This window comes from Anarhichas minor, unplaced genomic scaffold (assembly GCF_050575085.1).
Source record: "Anarhichas minor isolate MPS153535 unplaced genomic scaffold, ASM5057508v1 ptg000174l, whole genome shotgun sequence".
Taxonomy (NCBI): domain Eukaryota; kingdom Metazoa; phylum Chordata; class Actinopteri; order Perciformes; family Anarhichadidae; genus Anarhichas; species Anarhichas minor.
This window is the reverse complement of record NW_027466620.1, coordinates 137,747-164,112: the sequence shown is the minus strand read 5'-3', so window position 1 is coordinate 164,112 and position 26,366 is coordinate 137,747. Positions and strand designations below refer to the sequence as shown.

Here is a 26,366-nt window from a genome sequence, read left to right as displayed (position 1 = left end):
CTCAGAAAGTGTAGGAATGATCTGAGAGTCTGTCAGAATAGCACGCTCTGCATTCCAGTCACACACTGCATAACTCAACACGGACTACTGATTCCTACTGTGCGACTGAACAGATGTACCACAGGCATACCAATTCATACGAGAACATTCTTACCAGTTGGACAAGAATTACCAAACATGGACAGCTTTATTCGATGGCGATTAATAGTAAATGGAACCACACACAAGTCTGTGTTCAGAATATGAAAGGGCTAACGAGTATTTAAAGCGTGGATATATGTTATTTCTGAATATATTTAACAAGCCTTTGCCGAATTTCAAATAAAAAAAGAAACTTTATTTAAGACAGACAAACAACCTTGATCCAAGACCATCCAGTGCCAGGAGTATACTGTATATACCGTATATATCAGAATAATGGAAAGTCTGCTGAAAGGTAGCCTCTGAACATACTTTCTAATGGCATGAAACCTAATTGCCACCTACATTAAAACTGCACTCCTCTAATTGAAAGTAGAACTAAAATTGTCCCTATTATAAATAAAATAGACAAGCAAAATAATTCAGCATGTTTGACAGTGCAGGGCCAATTATACCCGAACTTTAAATACAATTCCTAAATGGTGATAGGAGCAAAGGACAAAAACAGGATAGAAGCCGAGGCCTGAGTAAGTTGTGCATTGGTGTGTGTCGGAGTGGTTTCCATTATCCAAATCCACTGTTGACTCACAGTCATTTACACGAGTCTAATGGGGAAGAGCGTAAGATCTAAAAACGGAGAAATAAGATGCAGGACAAAATTACGACGCGAGTTATTCTTCTGTAATGAAATGTGTCACCATCACAATAGTATTTAGAACCGCCATTCATCTCTTCTCCTGCCACAGCCGGCTCTCTTTGTGCTACCGTCCAAGGTCACGCAGTGGACTGCCTCTGGAGAGGCCGGGTGAGGATCAATAGAGGGACGTTATCCTGTCCTTTAAGGATCCTCTTTATCATTCATCGACATTCTCATTATTCAATGTGCAGCTAAGGATAATGCTAAGCTATACAGCCTTGTACCTATTGAGGTAATAGAAAAACTGAAATCATTTTTCTTCTTCAGTTACAAATAATGCGATTTATAACAGATGATCATCACACACGTCATTGGAAAACGGCCTTGAGTGTGAATTATTTATATTTAAAAAAAGTATAGATTTTAACTGTCATTATTATTAATAATAATAATAATAATAATGTTGCTGATGTCATGACTAATAATTGCTTTGAGCACTACAAAAAACACTTTCCATTTTCCTCACGTCCCTGCACCCCAGTAACTTCCTGTCACACACCATGGCAGTCAATAGACGTTCCTCTCTCAGACAAGAGGGATTGATTCAGCTGCAAGGAATTTTCTGGGATGGTGTGTTGATGGAAACGTGGAAAACTATAAAACAGTTCTGCAGACACAGACTGCATTTAGCCGAACATGATTCTATGAACCAATCTTAAAAGTGGAAAAAGGCCGCTTTGTCTTTAGAGTTTGTTTTAAAGCTCTTCATGTATTTCAACACGACACTGCAAAACTCAAACGGCGTTACTACGGGGACTACGCCTGATTTGGATGTGTGAAAATACAAACGTGGTGTGAAATGTAACACTTTCAGAATGCTGACTCTGCTTAAAATTAACTTTGGCATCGTCAACTGGACAGGTGCAAACCGACAAGTTACAACAAGCAGACAGCCATGGCTAATGTAATGGTTTGCATGTTTTGCGATGCCCCATTAAAAATATGAATTGTAAAACAATAGAGCTGCAATGATTAGATGTCAACTTGTAAGTTGTAACTTCCTTCCTACTTAGTCTTAATTGTACACTAAATATTTGGGGGTTTTGGACTGTTGGTTGACCAAAATAAAACAAATAAAGACCTTTTTTTTGTTTTTGAAATTGTTACTGGCATTTTTCACTATTTTCGGACACTTTGTTGACCAAAGAATGAATTAATTAGTTGAAAAAATAATCATCAGATTAATCGATATTAATTATTAAATGATCATTACTTTTAGCTCTAGCAATAGAAAAATACATAAAGAGGTTAAAGATACACAGCTACTGCCATTTGCATTGCTACCAATTGCTAAGTATGGAAATTAACAACTTTACAATCATACCCGTCTTACTGTTCAGACATTGCATTATTTCATCTTACACGACAAGAAATGATTGCAAATAAACTGGCAGGCCCCCACAATGGTTTTTTCATCTCTGAAATGAAATACAATATCATAAATCAAAGATACAGCCACTGATGCTGCAGCCCAAATGGCTCCATTTAACCCTCGTGACCTTTAGGAGACAGACGCCCACATATTGTCGCACAAACAGTGATTGACGGGGTAGAGGGTGGGGAGGGGGCCGGTATGAAGGAAAGCCTCTCAGGTCTGACAGAATGACAGCTTCTAAAATGAGTAGCTGTCTGTGGGAGATGAAGAGGAGGCCTGTGGGGATTTGTTACAGAGGGATAGGACAACCTGTCTGAAAAATCCCCTCTAAAAGTGTTTTCTATGGTATCATTAATTCATAAAAAATAGGATATTTTTGCTACTTGTCCACGATTTGAGATGTGCCACTGCTGCATCAAACAATCCTAACAGAGGTGAGGTGTATAGTATGCTTCGGATACTAGAAGGGCAGGTCTCCATTCCTCTACAGCATCCAGTGTCTAATGGCATCCTTCCCAGAGGGACCGACAGTGTGACCTTGAATGTTCATAGAGAATTCCAAAAGGACAAAAGAGATGGAGAGAAGGAGATAGAGGAGAGAGAAAGATGGAGGTGGTGATGGCAGGAGATGAGCGACAATTAGAGATAGCTCTCCTGTGGGACATGAGGAGCGTTGAGAGGTGGCAGAAAATGGCTTGTGGCAGAGACAGAATGAGAGCAAGAGAGAGAGAGAGAGAGAGAGAGCGAGAGAGAGAGCAGCTGAAGAGAAAGAGGAGTGGAGGGATGGAGAATATTAGAGCACGTCCTCTAAGGCACAGCAAGAGCTTAAATGCCACAGCGTGTGCGCGTCTGTGCACGCGTCTTCACCTCTTTGTGCGCGAGTGTGCATTTTATCGTGTGTGTGTGTGTGTGTGTGTGTGTGTCTTCAACATTTGTGTGTGCGCATTTGTGCGTGAGACAGAAAGGAGGACCCCCAACTGGGATTATGCCAGTGCAGAAAAGATGAGAGGAAGCATGTGACCAGCCTGCAAAGAGGGGAACGTTCTTCAACTCATATCCATTCTCCACCCTACATCCAACATGTATAAGCTTATAAATGATTCCTTTTGAAAACTGCAGTACATGTGCAGAATATCAATTTGGGACTTTATAGAGCGCTGCTGCCACTGCCCTGAGTTGCCACAATGGACATTATGCATGTCTACAGCGCGGTTGGTAGAGGGCAACATTATTTTTAGAGATGTATGACTATTCAGCTGTTACAGCGATGCTAACTCAGTGGTAAGTTAGCCATGTATGAAAGATTTAACGTGGGAGTTCAGTGGAGGCTCTCTGTGACATAACACCACAGACTCTGGGTAAAGTGTGGCTTTTCGCTGCCGGATATCACAGGTCCACAAACTTGTTCCCGTACCTCAGGGTGCTGCCCACAACTGAGCCTGAGAACTGACAACATGACAAGTACAGCATCCAGTACCCAGGCTCAATTTGGCGTTTCACTGCTAAAAAATACAATACAATTCTAAAAAATAATAGTAATAATAAAACAATAGAAATATTACAATCCATGACTGAAATTCAGGGCGAAGAGCTGATTGTGAATAGTTTTACATTTACAATCCAGATACAATTCTAAATATAGATCTGCACTTCGTGTGCAAGTAATATGAAATTCAAAATGTGTGATCCCAGTTGTTGTGGGCAGTAAATTTGCTGTTTACAGTCAGAGCCTTTAAGAATGAGCCTGCTGGATCTGGATCAGGTCGCCATTGCTTGATCATCTCAGGTGACTTACTTCCGAGGTGAATTATGCAGGCTTTTCATTTTCATTTGACAGTTTTAAGAACCCACCACTATGTTCCCTCTGCTATGATTTGCCTCTAGTGTTATTATCTGAAGAAAGTAGCTTCAGTCATTTGTGAATTTGCATATTCTTTTTGCAGCAAGTGTCTTTCTAGTGGAGAAGGCTAAATCTGTTTTGGAAGTGTTATGATTTTGAACCTTTTGGAGGAAAGGAAGTATTTCAGAGTCAAAACAAGAAGAGCATTTTTGTATTTACTAAATAATGTTATGTTACATACTTGTGAATACTTGTGAGCTAATTGCTACTAATTTATGAATACAGTTCCGTAAAATGCATCGCTGCTGAAAAAGTCCCCTACTTTTGGTAATTCATGCACCCCTGCTGGCCTCAGATTGAATCCTCAACATTTCCTCTCCTCTTCCACTCCCTGTATCCCATTGAGCTCCAATAAAAAGAAAATACTCAATCTCCCACAAGACCTGTACGCAGACGTCTGCCATGCAGGGAATCCTTTCAGCCTGACAACATGACACCGAGTGGGGCTGTTTGTTCACAAACTAACCCACGAATGAAAAACAAATCTGCAGGGAATTTTCCTGGTTTTGTGGGGAGCCGTCGACGGACACCGTGACTTGTAACCACCGCCCATGCAGCTATTAATTCATGTCTTCATGTCTTCCTGCTTTCATACTCTAAATGCGTCACAATACGAGTCAATATAACAATGATACATATTTATTCCTGCTCAATCTTTTCAATTGAATGCAATTCGTAAACACCTTTGTCACATTTATTTTGTCCCTTTATTATTTTATCTCAATAATGTTAGAAATGTAATTGTGCCATGTATCAACCAATAGTCAGCTTGACATTTACTTACCTCGTGCAATTTCCCATCAGAACAATGAGAAATGACCAGTCTAAAGATTAGGAGGAAGGGAAGTTCGCTGTGTGAATACTAAAAAGATTGTATTTAAGTGACTTATTCTCCATGTGGTCCGCTTGTCATAATGTATTCAGGTCACTACACTGTTGTCCAGGCACCGGTTACTGCAACACAATTCTATTACGTGCCTTTAACCATAGCATAAATCATCCCTGCCATAGTTAATAATATCAAAACTTTATCACACCAACGTCATTTCTATTACAATGCATGCAGAGCAATTACTTTGTCTCATTTTTATTGCAGAATTCAGCAGAGACTTTCATCCTTCTCCAAATAATGTCATTCTGCATTTGGCAGCCAAGCGCTGCCAAATATGGAATTAAAAACGTCATCTTCCCTCCTAATGAAGCAAATGGATGGACTACCATCTAAATAATAAACAATATAGCTGCACCATCCCTTTTTCTCTTTCCTTTCTGAACCCCCCCCCCCCCCCCTCGATGGCGCATACAGTAGGTTTCATCTCGGAGGAGACGCGGCGGTGACATGATCTTTATCTAATTAAATCAAGGTGTCGCTTAATTTCCTGAAGGTTAATGAGAAGTTTATCACCCGTGCGAAAGCCCACTTTTGCTCTCTAACAACGTAGTGGGTCCTGATAAGGTAGAAAGCTCGCTCACAGCAAGGTGACAGATGAGACTGGGATCCGCAGAGTAGGAAGAGCGTTATTAGTATTCTGTGTTTGTTGGCAGGCTATGAGTAAAGTGGAGAGCAGCAGCATCTCGGTATATCCCTCCTCTGTTTGCTCTCTGCCACCTCAGATCAAACACTATACGCACAGCTGTCCAGCTCAGTCAATAAGGTGGGTGTATGCCTGGAACCTGCCATGAATGCCCTTAACACAATACCTTCACCGTCAGCAGGATGGGTGAAGGTTTCACAGGAAACTTTTTGGCATTTGCTTTTACTAAACTAGCCCATTTTGACTGCAACGAGCTGAAGTTCCTCACATAATATTTAAAACAAAGCCAACATATTATATATTCAATTTCAGTCCTACTTACCGGGCCCTTGGTATACTTCCGTAGTGTGAGATATGACAGAGAAGGGATAGAGGGGTAATTTGCTAATGGTTTCTGTTCCTTTGGCTTTTGGGGTATACATTATTAATTCCTCTTAAGTCATACAGTTATTCATTTGGTAGATAATTAATGGACTCCCTGGCAAAAGCTAATCCACCTCCAACAGAAACAGAAAGTAAAGTATTTTATTCAGTTACATTAAGTCCATTTTGAATGCTATATTACATGTTGAATGAACATCAAATCAATAAACCTTCTGTGTGGTTTCTCGCGGAGCCCTGACCCTTATTAAGAAGGCATTAAGCCAAACTCCACTGCAGTGTCCATCAGCTCCACCTCTCACCTTTCCTCTGATGATAGTCTGCTGGTTTGATTGATTGTTGACCAGCACTGACACCCACATCAATATTCAATATCCAGCACACTCGCCAGTGAAAAGTTCAGCCGCTTGCCGCCTGAAAGGCCGTCCGTTCCCCTGAGCCTGAGGATTGTACGGGTTTAATATCAGTCACAAGTTTTTAACAACCCACCTCTCCATTCTGATGTATGACTGAAAGTGCCACACAAAGCTGCCGTGTACACTCACATCGCATGCACCTGCATACGTTGCTGAGTTCAAATGGGACTTCTGGTAAAGCTGTTGGAAGTGTCCATCACTCCAAAAAGGAACTATGACTGCAAAATGCAGTATTTACTAGAGTTCTTTCTTGCCTGAACAAGCAACAGTTTGACTACAGACAAGGGAGAGGCTTTGTTACCTTTTGTGAAATCGAGTCCTCATTAATTATTGACAAATTCTACACAGTTTAAAAGCACAACGGCTCATGATTCTTTCTCTGTGAATAATGTTAAGATCCCAATACCACTGCGACAACAGTTGCTTATTTTATAACAGGGGTACATAATGAAGAAGAGCAAAAGATAATACTAATAGAAAATACCTTACAAGTTTAATAAGGGCTTGTTGAGGAATTAATTCCAATCCTAAAGGCTCAGTTTATACAGATTACCCAACAAGCCTTCCAAATTAATTGACAAATCACATCGTCGGTCCACGTTCTCCAGAACAACACACATCAGCATTTTCTGCTGGGACGCCATTATCAACAGCACAACATGCCGTTTCAGTCGCAATTCTCTTTGAGTCTCTTTTTCCTTGGCAGGACATTGCATGCATGATGGTCTTGGTTTCACTTGGAACTTAAAGACAATCTGTCGCTAAGATAGCTGTGTACTACAAGTATCGCGGGAGTTTTGACCTCCAAGATATCTGCCGCCAACCCAGTACAAAACCAATCATGCGTTGTAATTTGGGTCGCCAGGATCTTCAAGCTCATTGAAAAAGTATAGAGAAATATAGAAGCACCTAGGGATAGTGGGGGGGAGGGACCAAAACAAAGACAAGAGGGCACAAAGCTGTGTGATGTTGCCTCGGTGATACCCCACTTGTGGGAATTGCTGTGTCGGAGAGACACATACGGCTGCAGCAAAGTAATAAAAGGGGATCACAAAACCGAACCATCATTCAGTCTTCTGGGGCTAGAATGGTCTGGCCCTTTTAGGCCCTCTGTCAGAGGGAGTTTTATGCTTTCATTACTTCATCCAAGTAGCCCCATGACGGAGCGCTCTGCCTTGCTTTTGGTTTGCAGGATTATTCAAAAAGACATAAAGTAAATGGAAGAAACAGATCATGTCATTTTCTGCTTGGTTGCAGCTGTTTACCAGTCAAGGTATTACTTTATTTATTAGACTGTGCCTGACCGCAACATTAAGTGCTGCCATGTGTATATCACATAATAATTACAATGGGCAAAGAAGCGCTCGTTTAGCCTACAAACATCACGGTACAGATTACCAATGCAAGCACATGCAGTCAAATACAGCTGCGTCCTGGCATGCAGGATGTACAGATAAGAAGTTTAGACGTTGAAATATAATTCAGGAGAGGAGAGGAGAAAGTGAGCAAAGTCCTACTGCTTCTTCGATGCATTGAGGCTTTGAAGTCAATAGTGATGCAATTTAGGCCCGGAGGCAGACACAGGCCCACAAACCATTTAATTAGCACCTTGCCATGGCACCTTATATGAGAGAGCCTCAGTAACAAAGCTTAAAAAAGATCTCCACTTCCCTGATTTACTCACAAGCAAGCTAGGCTTTGTTAGATGGTTGAACACAAGATGTCAAGTACATTGAAATTTAAAAAGAACTGCTGCAAATGTGAGTTTCAGCATTTACACAAATCTGGATTCATTCTCATATTACTTTTCGTCACGCTTTTATTTCTTCTCATTCCCTTTTCATCCGTATCTCACCGTCAAATGTCCTCCCTCACTTCCTTCCTGTGCCTCTTACCTCGCCCGCGATCGTCCCCTAATGATCTCATGGAAACTTTGAGCGGCGAGCTGGTGGAGGTGATGTGTTTTAGGGACACTGCGCGGCCGTCCCATCACAGGAAACAGAATCCCAGTGGGGGTAAACGGATCTGAAACCTGGCTTAGCAGATGGTCCCCAATGTGCTCACTCCTCTCTCAATTAGGAGCGCAAACATGACACGAGTGTCAACAGCATATTCAGAAGGAACCTGAGACCATATCTACGACCAGGTGTGCTACTGTCACAGGAGTCAATGGAGGGTCAAAAAGGATCAACATATGAAGCATATAAAACAGCCCCCCTACACATGGAAAGCTAAAACTCAATTATTCACAGTAGGGAGGTGTTTGCCATCAATATGAAACCTTATGTGACAGGAGCTTTCTGTTCACTTTCAGGAGGAGTAGAACCACATCATCTATCTTCCACCGCCGATGTCGCTGCAATAATAACCTGTCCACCCTATAATGCAGCGGTAGGGATGCAGTCAGAACCCATCCTCCGATGATCCTTTCACTCCCACACCATCTCTCCGTGTGACTCAGACCTGCTGATGTATAGATGGTGAGACAGACTGAGAAGAGGAGGCAGCTCCTGCTCCACAGAGCAATTGACATGCAGCATATAAAGCCTGCACCAAGAAAATGTTAATAATTTGATACTTCATCAGCCCCCACTGGGAAATTCTCTTAATACTCAGCACCACTCCAGGGAGCTCAGAGCACAAAGGAAGTTAGAGAGCAACAGCTACAGTATGGAGCCGGGAGGTATTCTGCTCCTTCCTCCAGGACTACCAGGTCAATTTACCATCATTCGGTAGCAGATGCTGATTTATCGTTTGCTTGTACTAAGGAACCTCTAACTGACATCACAATTAGTCTTCTCTTTATGCATTAAAAAACAAACATGTTGAGGAGGAACAAAGGTCTTTGCGGGTATGTGAGAAAAGCTCCTTCAAGCCTCTGAGGGGATGAGTTAGTGCACAAGGATGAGACTCTAGTGGACACTGACTTATTTAGACCTCTGGAGGCTTCTTTATGTTAGTTTCAGTTTTAGTCGAACTTTGGAAGGAATGATTTTAAATACGAGAACCGTATCGATCGGTGTTATAACCTCTCCATCCGTCCACCCGCTCCGCTGTTACATTCGCATGACAGTTTAAAAAGTCAGCTTACTGGAGAAAGCCAACTTTAACTCAAGTGCAAGTAAAAACACTAAATGTAATCGTCAACCTATGACAGAATGGTGCTTTATGCTGATGAAGTTTAAAACTTTCACTGAAGCTTTTAGCAATGAATAAGGTATAAAACGGAGGAAGCCTTTCTTTCGCTCTACAATAATGCACTTCTGCATCCGTAGGAAAACAAAAGAAAATAATCCTGTTTAATCAGCAGTATTGCCACCAAAGGAATGTTCATTCTTTGCTAATCTTGGTAATGTCCTCTGTCCCGAATCCTATTTTTGGAAAGCTTTTAGAAATGTGTCTGGCAGTGGCAGCGGTGTTAGATGTGGTTGGATCAATGTGATGCTGCAAGTTCTGATCCATTAGGTGTGCGTCATCCCAGAGGCACTGAGTCACTCAGCTCTCCTCCCCCCCCCCCAAGACAAGGCAGCCATGACAAAAATGAGACGGGGAGAGTGTTGTCTTGGAGGTGACAGGGGGCTCCAAATGACAAACAACAGAATGTCTGCATCCTCCCTGTCTGCACGCACCTTTCTGTTTGTTTGTTTGCCCATCGACTGTTTTGCTCGGTTACTGTGAGCCTCAAACTGTCTGTCTGTCTGTCTGTCTGTCTGTCTGTCTGTCTCTAGCCTGCAGTCTAATGTGCTTGTGACTCTAAAAGCCATCTCATTTCTGACTACCCTGTCACTCAGCCTGAGGTTTCAGCAGAGCATAAATAATCATATTGTAAAGAGTAAACAGAATAACATTACTGCAGCCACTTGCTCAGATTCACGGAAGGCAGTATTTTAATTATCTAATAGCATGGACGACTTGTTTAAAAAGCTACATCGCTTTAGTTGTAATTCGCTAAGTGATTTGGGATTTCTTTATGACATACTTCAAGGGCAATGCCACCAGAAAAACTAAATATAAAAACAAATTATAAAATACAGTACCTTAACTTTTTACTTCATCATTTTAGTTACAAGGGCTAGAGTATTTTGAGAATGAATGTGCCGAGTAGCTTCTCCACGCCCAGACTAAAGGAAACAAATGAACTTGCACCGTCGCCACAGTGTCTCAGACACATTGCCTTGGAAGTCACAGGTGACTTTGATCTAATAAGGAGGAGGCCGGATAGCCAGCTAAGTGAAACATCACTCCTGTGTCTGCTCTCTTGACCTTTTTTCCTTTTTCAGAACAGTTTGAGGGACGGTGGGACAGACAGGGGCACCTGGGGCTGCAGCGAGAGAAGACTTGTGTAGGTCATTGGCTCTTTAGCGATAAGAGGCCCAGGTGGCAAATGGATGGCTTAATAGATGGAGGAAAGAAAGAACAAGCAACGATGAGTCATCCCGCAGAACGGCTCAGAGTTATGACGGACCTATAGTAGGGCTGCAGGGAGAATCATTCATGAGGACAAATTGAGCCTAACCATTTCAGAGTTGTAAAACTGTCCCTGGCGTGCTGCAAATTCAAAAGCAGTGGGATGCTGATCAATTAAATGGAACAAAGGAGGAAACTCAACTATAACTCTGCTATTGTGTGAATGGTCTTATCCATTAGGCGATACAAACTCCTTTTATTCAGCTCTGTTGCATATTTCAAATAGAATTTATTGAATCTTTCTTCTCTGGTTTATCTGTTGAAGGAACTCTGGCTGTGGCTGTAGTTGTTTCACACACTCTGCACTCTTTGTCTACTCTTTTGTGACAGAATTTGAAATGTAATGCTTTCTGGATAACACAACACAGTACGCTGTGCCTGTATTTGTATGTGCATGCTCAGATGTGCAGCACTATGTCTGCTTGCTAAGTGAGAAAGCAGTGTGTGAATTTATACCAGCTCTTATTAAGCAGCTTGATGGCAGGGCTCCCTGTTGCTCTTCTTTCCTCCGATGACACCCTGCTTTCCTTCTAATCCCCTCCTCCTCCTCCTCCCGCTACACTCAGTGCACGACTTATGCTTCTGATGTGGCCGAAGCCCTTAAAAACCAAGCCAGCAGGGCTGCGCTAACACAGCTGACATGTGGCCACGGTAGGAGAATACATTCTGAACATGTAGCTCTAAATCAAAGGCTGAAACTGAAAAAAATGCATATAAAGTAACACTTGTCATTACAGACAATGGTTAACAGATGAACACACCTGCATACTTAACATACCTAACCATAATATCTCCAAAAATACCTCGAAAACTAACTACTCACCTGTGGGAATTTTAAATGGATTTGTGCCTTGCTGTCTTGAGCACGAAATTAAAAACAAAGCAAAACCTATACAACACTGAAACATAACAAGACAAGGAATCAACAGCCAGCCATGCCGAGACTGTAATAGGAACAGTGTTGTTTTGAGGGAAATAGCAAATTCATCATGCTGTGATGCTCGCGGTAAAATGGTAACATTTGTTTATAAGCAATACACATAAAGCTGTTGGCTGAGGCTGATGGGACTGACAGCATGTATTTGGTCATAAATAATAAAAAAAATGAGTCAGAGGATAAAAGTTATTACAATTCTTCCTATGCAATGTCTGAGCTTCCTGGCAATCCATCAAATTAGGGCTGGGCAATAATATATGATCATTTCTCATCTTTCATTGGAATCATGATCAAATCATATATCGAGATATCGTGATTTAGAATTACGTCATCTTAATTTATAATAACAAGCACATACTAACTAACATTCCTCAGAAAATCGAATATTATAATATGCCGTAGTCTGCTGGGGGAGCAGCATTGGAGCCGGAGACACCAACAGACTTAATAAACTGATTAAGAAGGCCGGCTCCATCATTGGCTGCAAACAAGACTATCTGGAAGAGGTGGTGGAGAGGAGGACACTGAAGAAACTATTATCCATATTGGATAACCCGGACCACCCTCTCCACCACCTGCTGCAGGGACAGCGGAGCACTTTCTCCAACAGACTGATTCAGCTCCGCTGTCACAGGGACCGATACAGGAAAACATTCCTGCCCTCTGCCATTAGACTCTATAATACATCACCTCTGGCCAGATCATACACAAGACTGTAACACTGCTACACTGTTGTTGCTGCTGTTGGCGATCTTGTGCACTACTGTTTAGTTTATTTTTTCCTACTCAGTTAATTTAATACGATTCTATTTAGTGTATATACTGTGCATTTTTAGTACTTTATTTTCTTAAATTTAATAGGTCCTGCTCTGTTATTTTATTATATTGTATATATTGTGCATTTTCCATACTTAATATTTTTATTTTATTGTGTAACCTTGTTTGCTGCTGCCACAGACAAATTTCCCCTGAGGATGAATAAAGTATATTTCTATTCTATTCTATTAATCTAATATTTTATGGTAACATCATGTGAAGATTGCAGGTTTTTGTTTTTTTTAACATCACACTTTAAATTACCAATCAATTCCATTTGATTAACAAACGGTGTCAATATGGAAGAAAAACATTTCTTCAATAATTTCAATTGAAACTTTTACGTTCATTCTGCGCTTGAGTTCTTAGTAAAATGAGAAAAGGCTCAGTACTTTTTTGTCAAGTATCTAATTCACACCGCTGTGAACAAAAATAGGCTTTACCATGTGGTTATTTCATATAGCCTATTTATTTATTGAATAAGCAAAAATAAAAATGCTAATTGTGTTATTTAGCGTAATCCAGATATGAGACAACCTAAATTGTGATAGAAGGTTTAGGCCGTATTGCCCAGCCCTACATCCAATAGCTGCTAAAATATTTCAGCCTGGACCAAAGTGATGGAAACCCAAAAGCCGGTCACAACAGCAATGGTATCCCTGGAGCCATGTTGCAAGGGGGGCTAAAAACCAAAGACCGACTACTAAAGCGTTGCCAAGAAATATTTTTGTGGAGGGCCACACCCATAACTCATTCACTGTAACAAACCTATTTAGTCATCTTGATCTAATTTGAAGAAATGATTTATACTCTACACAACATCTTTGCCAAAGCCTTGTCCTCAAAGTGCCTATTGTTGTTGTGGAGCATTGTATTCTTTCATGCACGTATAGCCAAAAGAGACTTTGGCTGGCACCACACCTGTCTCTCTCCTCCTGCTCCCTCCATCTCACTCTCTCTGCTGCAGTGCTTGTCCCCTGTGGTCCCTTCAGCATAAACAGCTATTCATCACCGTTCAGAGGATTTAAGTCAATGCCAATTGGATTGCCATCGACTGAACTGATAAATTATGGCAAATGACAAAATGAATAAGCTGTGCAGCTATAGCTAAACTCCAACAACTTGGAGAAAGGGGAGGGAGGTAAGCAAACAGCCTGGAGGTTTCAGAGGGAACACAGTTTTGATTTAAGGGAATAGGAGCAAACTGGTTGAGGAATTGAGTTTCATTATGGTGGAATACACTGCTGGAGCAAAGTGTTTTCCAGTGTTTGTTTGGTGTCACCAAATGGCGAACAGACGGGCGTAAAATTGATAGATTTGTCCGTGTCCACGGCTATTAATTTACAGAGGAATTGGGTTGTGAAGCGACTGGGCCGATTCCTGGAGAGATGGTCTCTGCGGCTATTGATTGTTCATTTATCATGTCAACACGACTGCCGCTTTCTTAGACAGATACTTTTGACAGACACTGTGGGAATTGAGTGCGTTTGTGTGCACGTCTACGCATATTTCTGTCCATATTTCCAGGGAAGGGCTGGGTGATAATTAAATATGGCTACTTATAGACTTTCAGCAGAATCACAGCATGAAAATCTGAAATTTGTCCATGTCACGGAGGAGCGCGATGTTATTGTTTCACAAATGTATGTCGTAAACTGTACATAAAGACTCTGTTCTCACCTATTGCATACTGTCGGACATACAGCAGTTCATTGTTTTGAGCGTCAGTTTTGTTATTTATATGATTTTGCATGACTTTCCCATATCAATCCACCATCGCCAAGTCCTTGTTCAGGGTGTGCTTGCATATGTGTGTGTGTATGCGTGTGGGCAGATGATTGCACAGATTCCTCATTCATCAGTAACAAAACTCAAACCTTCACTCTCAAGATAAGATCTCTTATCCTACTGAATGCATATGAAGAGACACATGCGGCCTTGTTACTTTGCGGCTATTGTCACGGAGGAGCGCGATGCAGGAGATTGTGCTGTGTTGACAGCTGTATCCATGCTGAGGAGTTTACCGACAGAAATAAATCAGTTCCACGCACTCGACGGGAAAGCGTAATCAACCAAGCCAAACAGACACAAACAGACTCGCATTTATACATTTGTGCATCCACACAAGAAAAACATCCGCTTGCACAAGCACACACACACACACACACACACACACACAGAGCATGGAGAAACATACCCAGGCAAACACGGATCTCACACACACACACACATATGTTCATGGGTAAACTCAGGGATGCAAACAGACTCTGGCGGCTGCTGTAAAAGAAATATATAATAAATTAAAAAAATGTGCTTATGCAAGCCCAAAGGAATATCAGTACAAAAATGTACTTATAGGGGTAAATATACACTGCACTAACATAAACAATGCCAGTCTGAAAAGTAGAACACTGTGAATGACGGCTGTTCACTGCGCAGGCAGTCACAGGGGGTGAGAGAGAACACTTTCACGCTTATTTTCTCTTACTTTGCACAATCTCACTGTGTTTCCTTCCAAGATACACACACACACACGCACACACTGTAAGCAACTGTCCTCACACATAAGCTGGAAAAGGGATAAAATAAGATGAGAGGGCAGAGTCACAGGCAAAAGTGTACAAAGGGAGAAAGCGTGAGAACAAAAAGCGGGCTTCCTGTACAATCTCCTGCACAATCTGTTTTTGAAACAGCTGGATTGTGCAGGATTTGTTACAATTACAGTTAGAATCCATGTGCTGTCACACTCTACTTCAGAGATAGACAGATGTTTTGTATTTGCAGATGACAGGGGTCAGTATGCAGAGTGCCATGCAGTGTGTGGTCGGATGGGGGTAGGCAGAGGGATGACCACAGGGTTTAGGGAGTGGTCCATGTGAACAGATGGTCCCTGGTTGCCACCCAAGATCCCATTAAGAAAGATGGCAGGGCTGACCTATTTCTGGACCCACCATGCCGTGCAAATATACTGCACAGAGAGATAGGGCGAATGTCTGCATTCAGAGGTTATAATCCTTGTTGTTTTTGTTGGACATTATGGGATTACATACGTTGTCACTGCAGCATTAAAGCAGGAGCCAATCAGATCAGATGCTCTGGTAATGCCGCACAAGAATTCCGCCCACTCATATTCCTCGCTGTCCAGCTAGTCATTTCCTTGGACATTGTGCCCTTGAGTGCTTAATGAGGTCTTTCTACAAAGCTGCCGGGGTGATGCGGTTGTCAAGAGACCGATGAGCCATCCACAGACCAGAGGTGCTCTGCCTTTCACCCATGTTCCACATGCAATGTCTTTGTGCGGACAGCTGTCTGACAGGCCTCGGAGAGACACTTCCTCTCTAAGCTGCAGCTGGCACTTAGTCGCTAAGTTGCTTCCTGCTCCGCATAAATCCCCACAGACTGACTTTTTCACCATCATCGATCAATTTCCCCTTTTTGGATATTTGGAAGTGATCACTGCCAGAAAATGTGTGTTTTCCAACAATATATTTTGATGAATGCAGTACCAGCACAGGATTGTGTTGTTTGACCCCGAGCTTAGTGTCAACTGAAAACCACACTTGAGGCAGGTCATGTGTGAGTGAGGTAGTAAATATTTGATAAGGTAATATTGTAAAAGTGATGGGTGATACAAAAAGCTAATGACCCACACAAAAGAGCAACAATGGCTCATGCTAGCATCAATCATTTCACCCGGTATTTTATAAAAGGCACATAAGGTGACACGGAGCCTAATCGAAATTGGATATATGGCTCTGTGTGTGTGTGTGTGTGTGTGTGTGTGTGTGCGTGAGATGGTGGTTAGAGAGGCTCATGCATGTAGGGCACAGGGGCTAAGATCACACAATGACAGGGGGCTTTGACATACGACCAGTCTGAGGAACCAACATATTATCAGCACCTTTGTCTCTGGAAACCCCATGAGGCAAAAAGACGTACACATACATTCTCACTCTCTCACACACACACACACACACACACACGCCTGTGTGCACCTGCTGCTCTCTGTTTACTGTTATTACATGGTCTGAGCAATGCCATGAGCCATAATAGCTTTCTGCTCTCGCAGCCTCTAACTCAGCGATGGGACTCCTTTAAGACAGGTCGCTAATGATCAGAATGATTCCCATGCGGCACATGTCTGGTCTTAATGGTTTTGCAGTGTGGGTGGATGTGTGTGTTCATTTCATTCCTTTCTCATCAGAGCAACTATTTGGGCAAAGTCATATTAGGCACCACTAACAATACGTTATTGGTGCCTTGTTCTTTGCTCAGCGGTGATTCGGCCCAGCATGGAGAATACATACGGGGACTCCTGGGCCAAGCCGCTGTCAGGGGTGGATTTAGATTTGTCTGGTGATTCAATAGGCATGGGGGCACACTTGATCTTTCCCTGGCAGTGAAGTCATCAAGGCAAACAAATGAATGGGGATGGAGGGCTCTGCCTCTCTGCCTACCAGAGGCTATCTGTCTCAATCTGCTCCGGTGCTTCCCCCTTGATAGAATGGAGCCTGTATCAAGCTTTAATCCTCCCTGTGTGTGTGTGTGTGTGTGTGTGTGTGTGTGTGTGTGTGTGTGTGTGTGTGTGTGTGTGTGCGTGTGTGTCTGTGTGTCATTTCTGCTCTGCCCAGGCGGACACCCCCCTACTGTCAGATAACTGAGCGCCGCTACACAGCAGTTGCCATGGTTACCAACCAGATTCTGTGTACACGGACACTCGTCGCAATTTTGATCTGCAGTGAAGCACTAATGGGACACCAAAGAGTCCCACGAAATCACCCACCCACACGCACGCGTGCACACACACACACACACACACACACACACACATTCTCATAGATACACAAGCTGCCGTGCATGTACTGTATATGTGGAGAAATATTAGCATACATACATCCACAAATATACACATTCCACCCACATGAAGAGAAAGTCATTGACTTACACCGAGTGCTCATCAGTACATATTGTGCTACGTATCATTAGACTGAGCACATAAGCAAACACAGCCTGCTGGGCAGAATTATCAGAAGTAGAACAAATCACAGCAGGTTATACACCGGGGTATCTCCATGCCTGGAAACCCCTTTTAAAGAAACCAGTGCAGTATTTCTCACTGACTCACACAACCCCTCTCTGTTTACCTCCCCATAAGTAGTCTGTCTCTCTATCGGTACGTCGGTCTCTATGTTTCTTTCCCCTCTCTAATCGCTCGCGTGCACGCACACGTACACATACATGACAGATTGTGAGTGCTCACTGAGCGCAGAAGATGAAAGTGAGAGGGAGCGGTGTCCATGCCAGCAGAGCTGTGTGAGTGGCGAAGTGATGAAATCGAGGCTCATTTAGTAAATTGACAGAACCCTTCAGGATTCTTCCCCTCCTTCACAATTAAAAAAGGCCTGAATCCTTCTAAACTCCCAGCTATTCTCACCAGGCGTGAAGAAACTGTCACATTCCAGCAAACGGTAACAATGACAGTGTTCGTATTTTTGTTTGAATCCATCTCTCTCCCGACTCCCTCTGCTGCTTCATTCGGTCCACAGATGTGGATGTTTGTGCAAGACAGACACACTGCTGTTAATACTCCGATGCAAGTTAAGATGTCAAAAGAAAGCTGGATAAGACCACCGAACCACACCCTAATGTTCTCAGCATTAACATAGTTAGTGCTGATGCAGAGACCCTCAACATCTTATCTCGATGGGAAAATCCCAAAACTGATTAAGACACAGAAAAGCTGTTGTTCCGCTCAAGTGCATGTCGCCCAGCATTGAAGTGACGGGGTTATTTTGACTGAGCCCCAGTTCTAATCAGACACTGTGAAGTCTTTTCATAATCAAGGCAGCTAATAAAATGAGGCTAGCCGTTACAGGCTGCGTGCTGCTCATAGCTAACTGTCTGCCGCTCGGTGGAGCTAAGTGGCAGACATCTTGCTAAGCCGAGAGGAGGAGCACACGGAAAATGCCGCTGACGTGAAGGCGGTTTTTAATTTGAATTGAGTGTATTGCGAGAGCGGGGCGGTTGCATGAGGCAGCACAGGACAGAGGAGACACTTTTGAGATTGAATCAAATGTTCAGAATGTGTTCGTACAACCTCAAACTGTGTCCTTATTACAAGCCGTGCTTTTGGGACATGTATCCTTGAGGTCATCCAAGTCACTTGGTATTACAATATTATATTTATGAGTGAGACCGTTACGCGGCAAAGAGTTGTAGAGCGCAGGAGAGATTCTGGGGGCAGAGTGAAGGATGAAGCTAAAGAAAGGAGGGTCAGTGGGGGAGAGGGATTGTAATTCATACCAAGAGAAAAGCCACAGTGACAACCTCTTACCTACTGCACAAACACCATTCTCCCTCTCATACTTGACATATAATATAATAAATCTCCCCCTCACATACACACAAACGCATGCATGTACACACACACACACACACACACTCATCTGTTCAGCTGGCAGAGGCACAGCAGAGTGAATTACAACGTGCCGCACAAAGGCCATTGCAGCAGAAAGAAGACTGGACAGTGCCAGCTGACTGAGATACATCGCGGACTGAACATCCGCTAGGTTATGTGGGAAAAGGGCATCAAATGAATTGCCCTACAGTATTATACAGTGGATTCATCTAAAAAGGACTATTTGGGTGTGAAAGCCAGTAGCAAGCTTTGTGCCTGAGGAAAGCCCGAACTGCTGCACTTATCTAAGTGTGTGTTGGGCAAATTATTAGTGCAAATGAATTTGAGTCTGGATTTGGGTTCTGACATGTATATCCATCCAAAGAGGGTAAACCTACCAGAACTCTGCCAGTGAGTGTCTGAGCGGAGATCATGACGCCGGCCCAGTCTTTGACTGAAGTCATCCATCCCACCTCGCTGATTGGGACGACCTCCTCCTTCCCATCGCCCTTTGGTTTATCTGCTGACGGATTGTTGGCGGGATTGATCACCTTCTGAGCCTCCTGTGAGAAAAAGATAATAATCTGCGTGAGCAAATGGAGCATATTAAAAAGATAAAGAACATAGAAACAGGAAGATGGTCTGCTTTAGGGATAAGGAAAATCGACAGCGTCGAAGTCAAAGGCACCTCATTAAAGTGTTATTTACCAGTGAGGATAGAAAGACATAGTTGGCTGTGGGCAAAGCGATTCCTCTTGCAGCAGAAAACAATGTGCAGACATCAAAACCTCTAAGAACACCCCTGTTTGCTGAACATAATCAACAAACAAAGAAATTCCAGATACCAGCCCCTATTTTAAAACAGTATCCTGTTAAGTGGAAGGCTAAAGGCTTCTGTACCCCGGAGCTCACGCTCGTCCGCATTCATGACGAGCCACAACCTCGGAGGGCAAAACAAACAAAAAAAAGCCTGCGATTGCAGCCATCACTCCATGATGGCCTCCATCTGCTATATGTCGAATGTGCGTGTCTGAAAAAGTTTGAGTGCATGCGTGTTAGATAACTACAGGATGTGTGTGCAGTCACTCTGCCCATTCGGCTCACATGGCTCTATAAGTTAATTGTTCCGCAGGGTTGAGAGAGTAAAACTGTTGTTCTCGTGCAGGCCTTTCAACGTTCCTTCTCGTGTCCGACTGAGCGAGCAGAGTTGCATGGCAGTTCATTGACATGCTTTGCTTGGCACAGTCATCGCATGCAGCTGTTCCTCTCCAGCCGTTCACTCACTCACTCCTGATTTGACACAAGCAGTCACTCAGTGTCCCTGTCCTTCTGGCAGAAAAGGGGAATGAGTAGATTTCCCTGTGTTTTTACCCCTTTGAGGCAACACAAATCCTACAGTTGGAAGCACAAAGATGCAGAGCGAAGGTTTGTGTGTGTGTCACTCCCAGCCTCATAAAACCACGCAGTTAAGCCCAGCAAATGGCGTCCATAGAGAATCCCTGGAATTACAATAACTTTCGACCCTCTTGATGGCGGCCCGCTGCTTCTTTCCAAGGAAGCAGGCTCGTGTTACAGCAGGGTACACACGCAGCGCTTGGATTTGCATGTTACAATGTCCCTCCTCACAGCGACATCTGACAAGCAGCTATCAAAGCAGATTATGTGCTATGTCAAAAAAGTCAAATTTGCTTTCCAGTACTGTACGTGTCACATTGCTCCGGTTTGTTTGGATGACCACATAACGTTCAAAAACGCTTACGGTTTATTTCTGTTGTTACACAAGACACACTTCACGTTCCAGGAAGAGTACGCCACTAAAGGCCAAACAGCCATTGGGGTGACCATGCAACACAAAAACAAACCAGACTGCAACTTGACTATTTCTGCAGGGCTAAAGAGCAGTGCTAATACAGATGAGCCCAAGAGAGTGCTCTGTCCATTTCAAGAGGATTGTCTGGTCAAATTGGATTACATTTCATAATGATATGGCATGGACACAGCTGCCATTTTCCTAATTTGATTACAACCCCAGAACAATGCCAATAAACTGGCCCTAAAAAAGCCTGACTTAGTCATAAGATCATTATCTGCTCCTGCCGCCGGGCCTCTCAGTACTGCGATGGATAATTCAGTTACTTGTGCTTTATATAATCGTTAAGCAGCTTAGTGTTAGGAGACTAACAAACTTTTAAAGTACCTATCATGAGTGTGATTTGAAGCATTTAGCTTTGTCTTTGAAAGTCACACACCTGGTTATAAATGGTATAGCTGCCATTAACTGGAAGCAGACTGATCTTTTGATATTTGGGGATTCATATCGTGTGTACGGTCCACAAACACGTTAATCCCCCGTACAGAAATAGTGCAAATATTATTTGCCAACAAAAGAAGTAGAGGAGGACAGGGATCATATGCATATCTAAAGATTCTCATCCAAACTTCAGTCTCCACAACGTAGCCAGCATGCATCTCGATTGTCACATGCAGCAAATACTCAGTAAAGTGTGTATGCATGTGGGTCACAGTACACAGGGATGTCTAAGGTTTCACTCTGATTGGCTGTGTGCCTGCTCGATAGCACTCCAGGCATGTTGCGGTGGCGTAGTAGTATGTGTTAGTCTGTGCTCAGCAGTTACCTCTTAGCCAGAGGGCCCCACCAACTTCACACTCCACACAGTTATACCGCAGTAGGAACACACCACATCCCACCAGAGCTACTGTATGTCACGCAAGACACGTCTCACAGTAGCAGAACCTGTTCTTAGCTCTCCTCACTACTGTTTCCTCCGAATTACGGCTTCAGACATCGATCCTGCCACGACACATTTCTGGTAAACGCTGCTAACTGACTGGTTTGCTACATCACATCACGGGAACACCAAACAACAATGTCTTCGTGGTAGACGCGGATTGCACAAGGATTTGAAGACATGAAGAACATGTCATGTATAATGCGTACTCTGTGTCTAGACCTCCACGGATGCCAGGATGAAATGGGAATAGCAATTCTCACTGGTACGCCCCTGAACACGGAGGCTATGAGAACACATTGAGCAGCAGTAACGTTTTACTGTGTGCGCGTGTAGTGGAGGGGAACCCATGAATAATGGATGCGGTCACAAACTGATGGTTGGGCAGATCGGATGAGACAATGTAAACAAGGAATTTCTTCTAGTTCATTTGTGGGGCCGGCGGTGGGCCTGAGCAGAGGGAGAGAGGAGCACTGAAGCAGCCTGCCATGGGAGAATCCATCTGCTGGCTATATATACACACCTGTGATGACAAACTGAGAGAGAGAGACAGTAAGAGAGAGAGAGAGAGACAGGCTGGGGAGAGAGGGAGCAGCAGGGGTCGGTAAATGTGTTTCTATACTCAAAAGGGGGGAAAGTGATGTGATGCAAGAAACAAAGATTTCTAGATAAATAAATATCACATCAAAGTGAATGGTGTGTTTGTGCACACCTGGTAGACAGGTACGTAGGACAATGAAGTCCTTTAAAGCACTAAGTTTATTGGGGGAAAAAATTAAGTTTCATGTGTCTTTGAAGTTATAATCCTTAATATTCTCATAAAAGCAAACCCTATTTTTTCTATGAGTGGTCGGGTCTCCTCAGCAATATCCATTCAATGTTTATACATTCAGTAATCACCTCTCTATATAGTGTCTTTGTTGTAATGGCATAGTATAAAGTATAAAGCAGCTTATCAGCGTCACTGCTTTGAAGTTTATCTTATTGACATCAGCTGGTTCGGAGCTGTACTAAAATACTGTTAATACAAACCAAGCATTTGCTGCTGCTGCTAGTTCACATTGAAACTATTTGACTGGCAAAACATGGGTTGGTAAAGCAGTCACAGGAAACACAATGTGTTCGTCACAGAGATTAGCACCGACAGCAATTGCTCATTATGCTTCTATAAAACAAGGCAGCGTCCTTTTTTGGGATTTTTGTGTCCATTTTTTCTTCTTAGATATTGCATGGAGCACCACGGTGAGCGGTTAGATGAAGAGCTGCAGGTAACAGGCCTCACACCTCCACCCTCTCTCAGCAAGGTAAACAACTTCTACTGAGCCCTGCTGTATTTTTTGACGGACTTCTTATCAAAAACAAACTTGCTGTTGTCACCAGTAACCATTACTGGTGTAGCAATTAGTGAGCAGATTATGAAAGTGATTTCCTGTTTGGAATGTTTGCACTGGTTCTCCTTTGATCTATTAATGTTTTTGAACTTTTCTTTTAAGTCCCGGTGATTTGACTCATTTTTTGATTGTAGTTAAATGTGTATTTATATTTTTCAATAAACAAATACATTAGTGCTGATACCACGCAGGAATTCACCTTCTTCTAAATAAATGAAAATACAAATGTGATATGAGAAAGGCTATGCAGCACTCATTTACAGTACATACAACATTTAGCAATTGTAGACCCTTTATTGAGCCATTAATGTGAAGTGTGATGTAGCATAGCTTCAAATTTTCTATTTAAAAATGTATGTAGTTCAACCCTCTACTTCAAGGAACCTTTTTATAACATAACAGATGAACACAGTTAATATTAGGATTGTAGCAATTAACAGAGTACACATGGGAGGCCTGGTAATAATGAGAAAACGTGACACAGGAAAAATAGACAGAGAGGGACCGACGAGGAGAAATATACAGGACGGGGACAAACAGACAGGGGCTATGTTAGGCAAAGAAGGACACCTACTCAAACAAAGAAGCAAAGAAGATAGTATGACAGCACAATAAAGCAAGAGGGGCAGGGACAGTGACAGAGAGACACAAATTATGAGACATCAAGAGAGACAGGAAACTGAGCAAACACAGCACAAGCAGACAGGGAGGGGACATTGACACAGAGACAAAGATACTTCAAGACAGGGAGGTAAACAAATAGGGGACAGACAGACAGCAGGACAGATTGGGAGCAAGAGAAAAGGGGAAGTGAGAGTGAGGGACCGGAGACAGAGAGCGAGACAGAAAGAAAAGACACGAAAGAGAGACAGGAGCACGCCCATGTGACTCCGCTGATCTAACAGGACTTGGCTTAAGCGCAGCTGTTCCTCTGGCTTTCGTCCGCATCGTTGGGGAAAACTCTATTCCAGTGTGAGAGGCTATTTATAGCCTCACCCAGGGAGACGTGAAACTAGTGAATCTCATAACATGCTCTGCTCCCCGTTTGCTATTTTGATGCCGGTACAGTTACCCAGTGTCCCTGGGTTACAGGCCGACACTGGGTCAGAGCAAAACGTGAAGGGGGAGACAGAATAAGGAGCCTCTTCACATACTAATAGCACATGCACAGGTGCAAGGCTGAATCTGACTAATGCCATGTGGAGAAAAGATGTTATTTCTGTGTATAGGTCATGCCTGCTGAACCATATAGAACTAAAAAGGGGCAAAAGGTACAACTCACATTACTATCAGGTCATGTGAAGTGGCATGTGACTTGAGGGACGCATCCCTGCAACAATAACTTGTGTTTTATATACAATATTTTACCGCACAACACAGAGATCAAAGTGCAGAAATAAAGAGTATTCTGATTTGAGATTACGGGACAGTGCGGGCTAAAGCCTGCCGATCCAGAGGTTAAGGGTTTACCTGCCTTGTGTTTGATTTAGGGATTACACAGGTTTCAGCCTAGAATGCAATCTGCTCTGGATGACACCAATACATGTCACTGCTATCAACACAACGCTCCTAATCACCTCCGATGGAAGCTGCGGAGCAAATCTGCACATGTGATATAGTAGATACTATGAACAGAGTTTATGCTCAGGGGGTTGTGTTTATAAAGGGCAAAAACATTTTTAGAAAATCCCAAATTCCAGCACTGTGCACCAAGATACTAGGAGATTAAGGTATTTCAAGCCACAAAGTCCAAACTATCCAAGAGCAAATACGACATCATAGTGTGATCATTGGTCGCAGCAAGGATACCTAAGCTGTCGGTGTCATTGAAAAGTTTCTTCATCATCAGAATCACTAATAGCCCAGCCCCGTGCCAAGGCTATTGAGCACTGCAAGCCAGAGTATAGGATGAAATGATTTGTGGACACTGAACTAAATAGATTACATCAACAACGTCGACAAACAGGAAGACAAGCCAAAAAACGGTTTACATCTCTCTGCATCACAGCTGGACAAGTGCACCCATCTGCGCAACTCATTCCTGGAACTCATTCCTCAAAATGGCTGCGCTCCAAGTAAGCCTTTTGTCCCAATTGTGACATCTCTTCGGCTAGCGAAGAGAAACGATATGACAGAGATATCAAAAAGCATAACGTAAGCCTAACAGCGCATGCTGTCTATAAGACGTACATTCTTTCATGTCCCCTCTGCTCAAACCCAAAAGGAGTAAAGACACATCTGCATTAGTGTTACTTCCTTACCACTGGAGGGAAAATGAAAGATTAAAAAAAAAAAAAAAAAAAAAAAAAAAAGATGGTGAATGTACTGTCCTGTTAATTCATAATGCTGTACTGCACATCTTCCATTGATAGAACATTTCAAGCCCCAGTGGTCCGGGATAAAAATAGACGACGAAGTGAATTGTGGGAGATTGAAAGGTCTCCGCTTGTCATCCGTAACGTCTTTGGCCGTGTATTATCAGCTGACATTAAGATAAAACACCTCAGTGGACTAAATGAGGGCATACTAGAGATGTAGGCTATATAATAAAAGAACCTGAATGAACTTTTCTGGCATTAAAAGCCTGGCTAAAGAGGGCAGAAAATGAGCTAATGTACGGCTGCATCGCTCTTCCCTCTAGTTGTTTGGCAGCTGAATGCTGTAGGAGCTAAATAACATTAACTGCAGTTTACAGGTAATTGTCCCTGTAATCACCACAGAAACCAGACATTAGAAAGATTAATGGCCTCAGACACAAAGACCATGAAAACAAATACGAGATTAATGACGTTGATGTAGATGGACGAGTGCAAAACAACCGACTGTTACAGGAAATGTGAGGTCATCGCATACCACACACGCAAATACCGTTCTCCTCCACGTGTGCATATGCAATAATTGGTTGTTTAATTCTTGACAAGTGTAATTTATTTCAATATTTTTCTTTACCAATCTAGAGATGGCTTGTTACTATGGTAATACGCACAGGCTCACATTCTTGTTCTCTATGCAAATGAGGTCCGACTTGAAAGGAAATGCTCCAAATTGGTTCATTTAATAAACCAGACAAATGCCCTTCAATGTGTTTGCTGACGTGCAGAGAATCTAGAAGCAGAAGTTATTGCACCAAGGGCGGAAATCACAGTTTACATACGTTACATGA

General features: G+C 42.8%; 1 protein-coding gene across 10 annotated transcripts in view; it reads right to left on the bottom strand.

Annotated features, from left to right (window-relative positions):
• kcnma1a (potassium large conductance calcium-activated channel, subfamily M, alpha member 1a) overlaps window positions 1-26,366 on the bottom strand; it is a 121,227-nt gene that overhangs the window by 71,965 nt on the left and 22,896 nt on the right. For all 10 annotated transcript variants that reach the window (XM_076085571.1, XM_076085567.1, XM_076085575.1 and 7 more), the window contains exon 2: window positions 19,461-19,625. In XM_076085571.1, coding sequence (XP_075941686.1) covers window positions 19,461-19,625 — 165 coding nt within the window. The remainder of the gene's footprint in view (window positions 1-19,460; window positions 19,626-26,366) is intronic.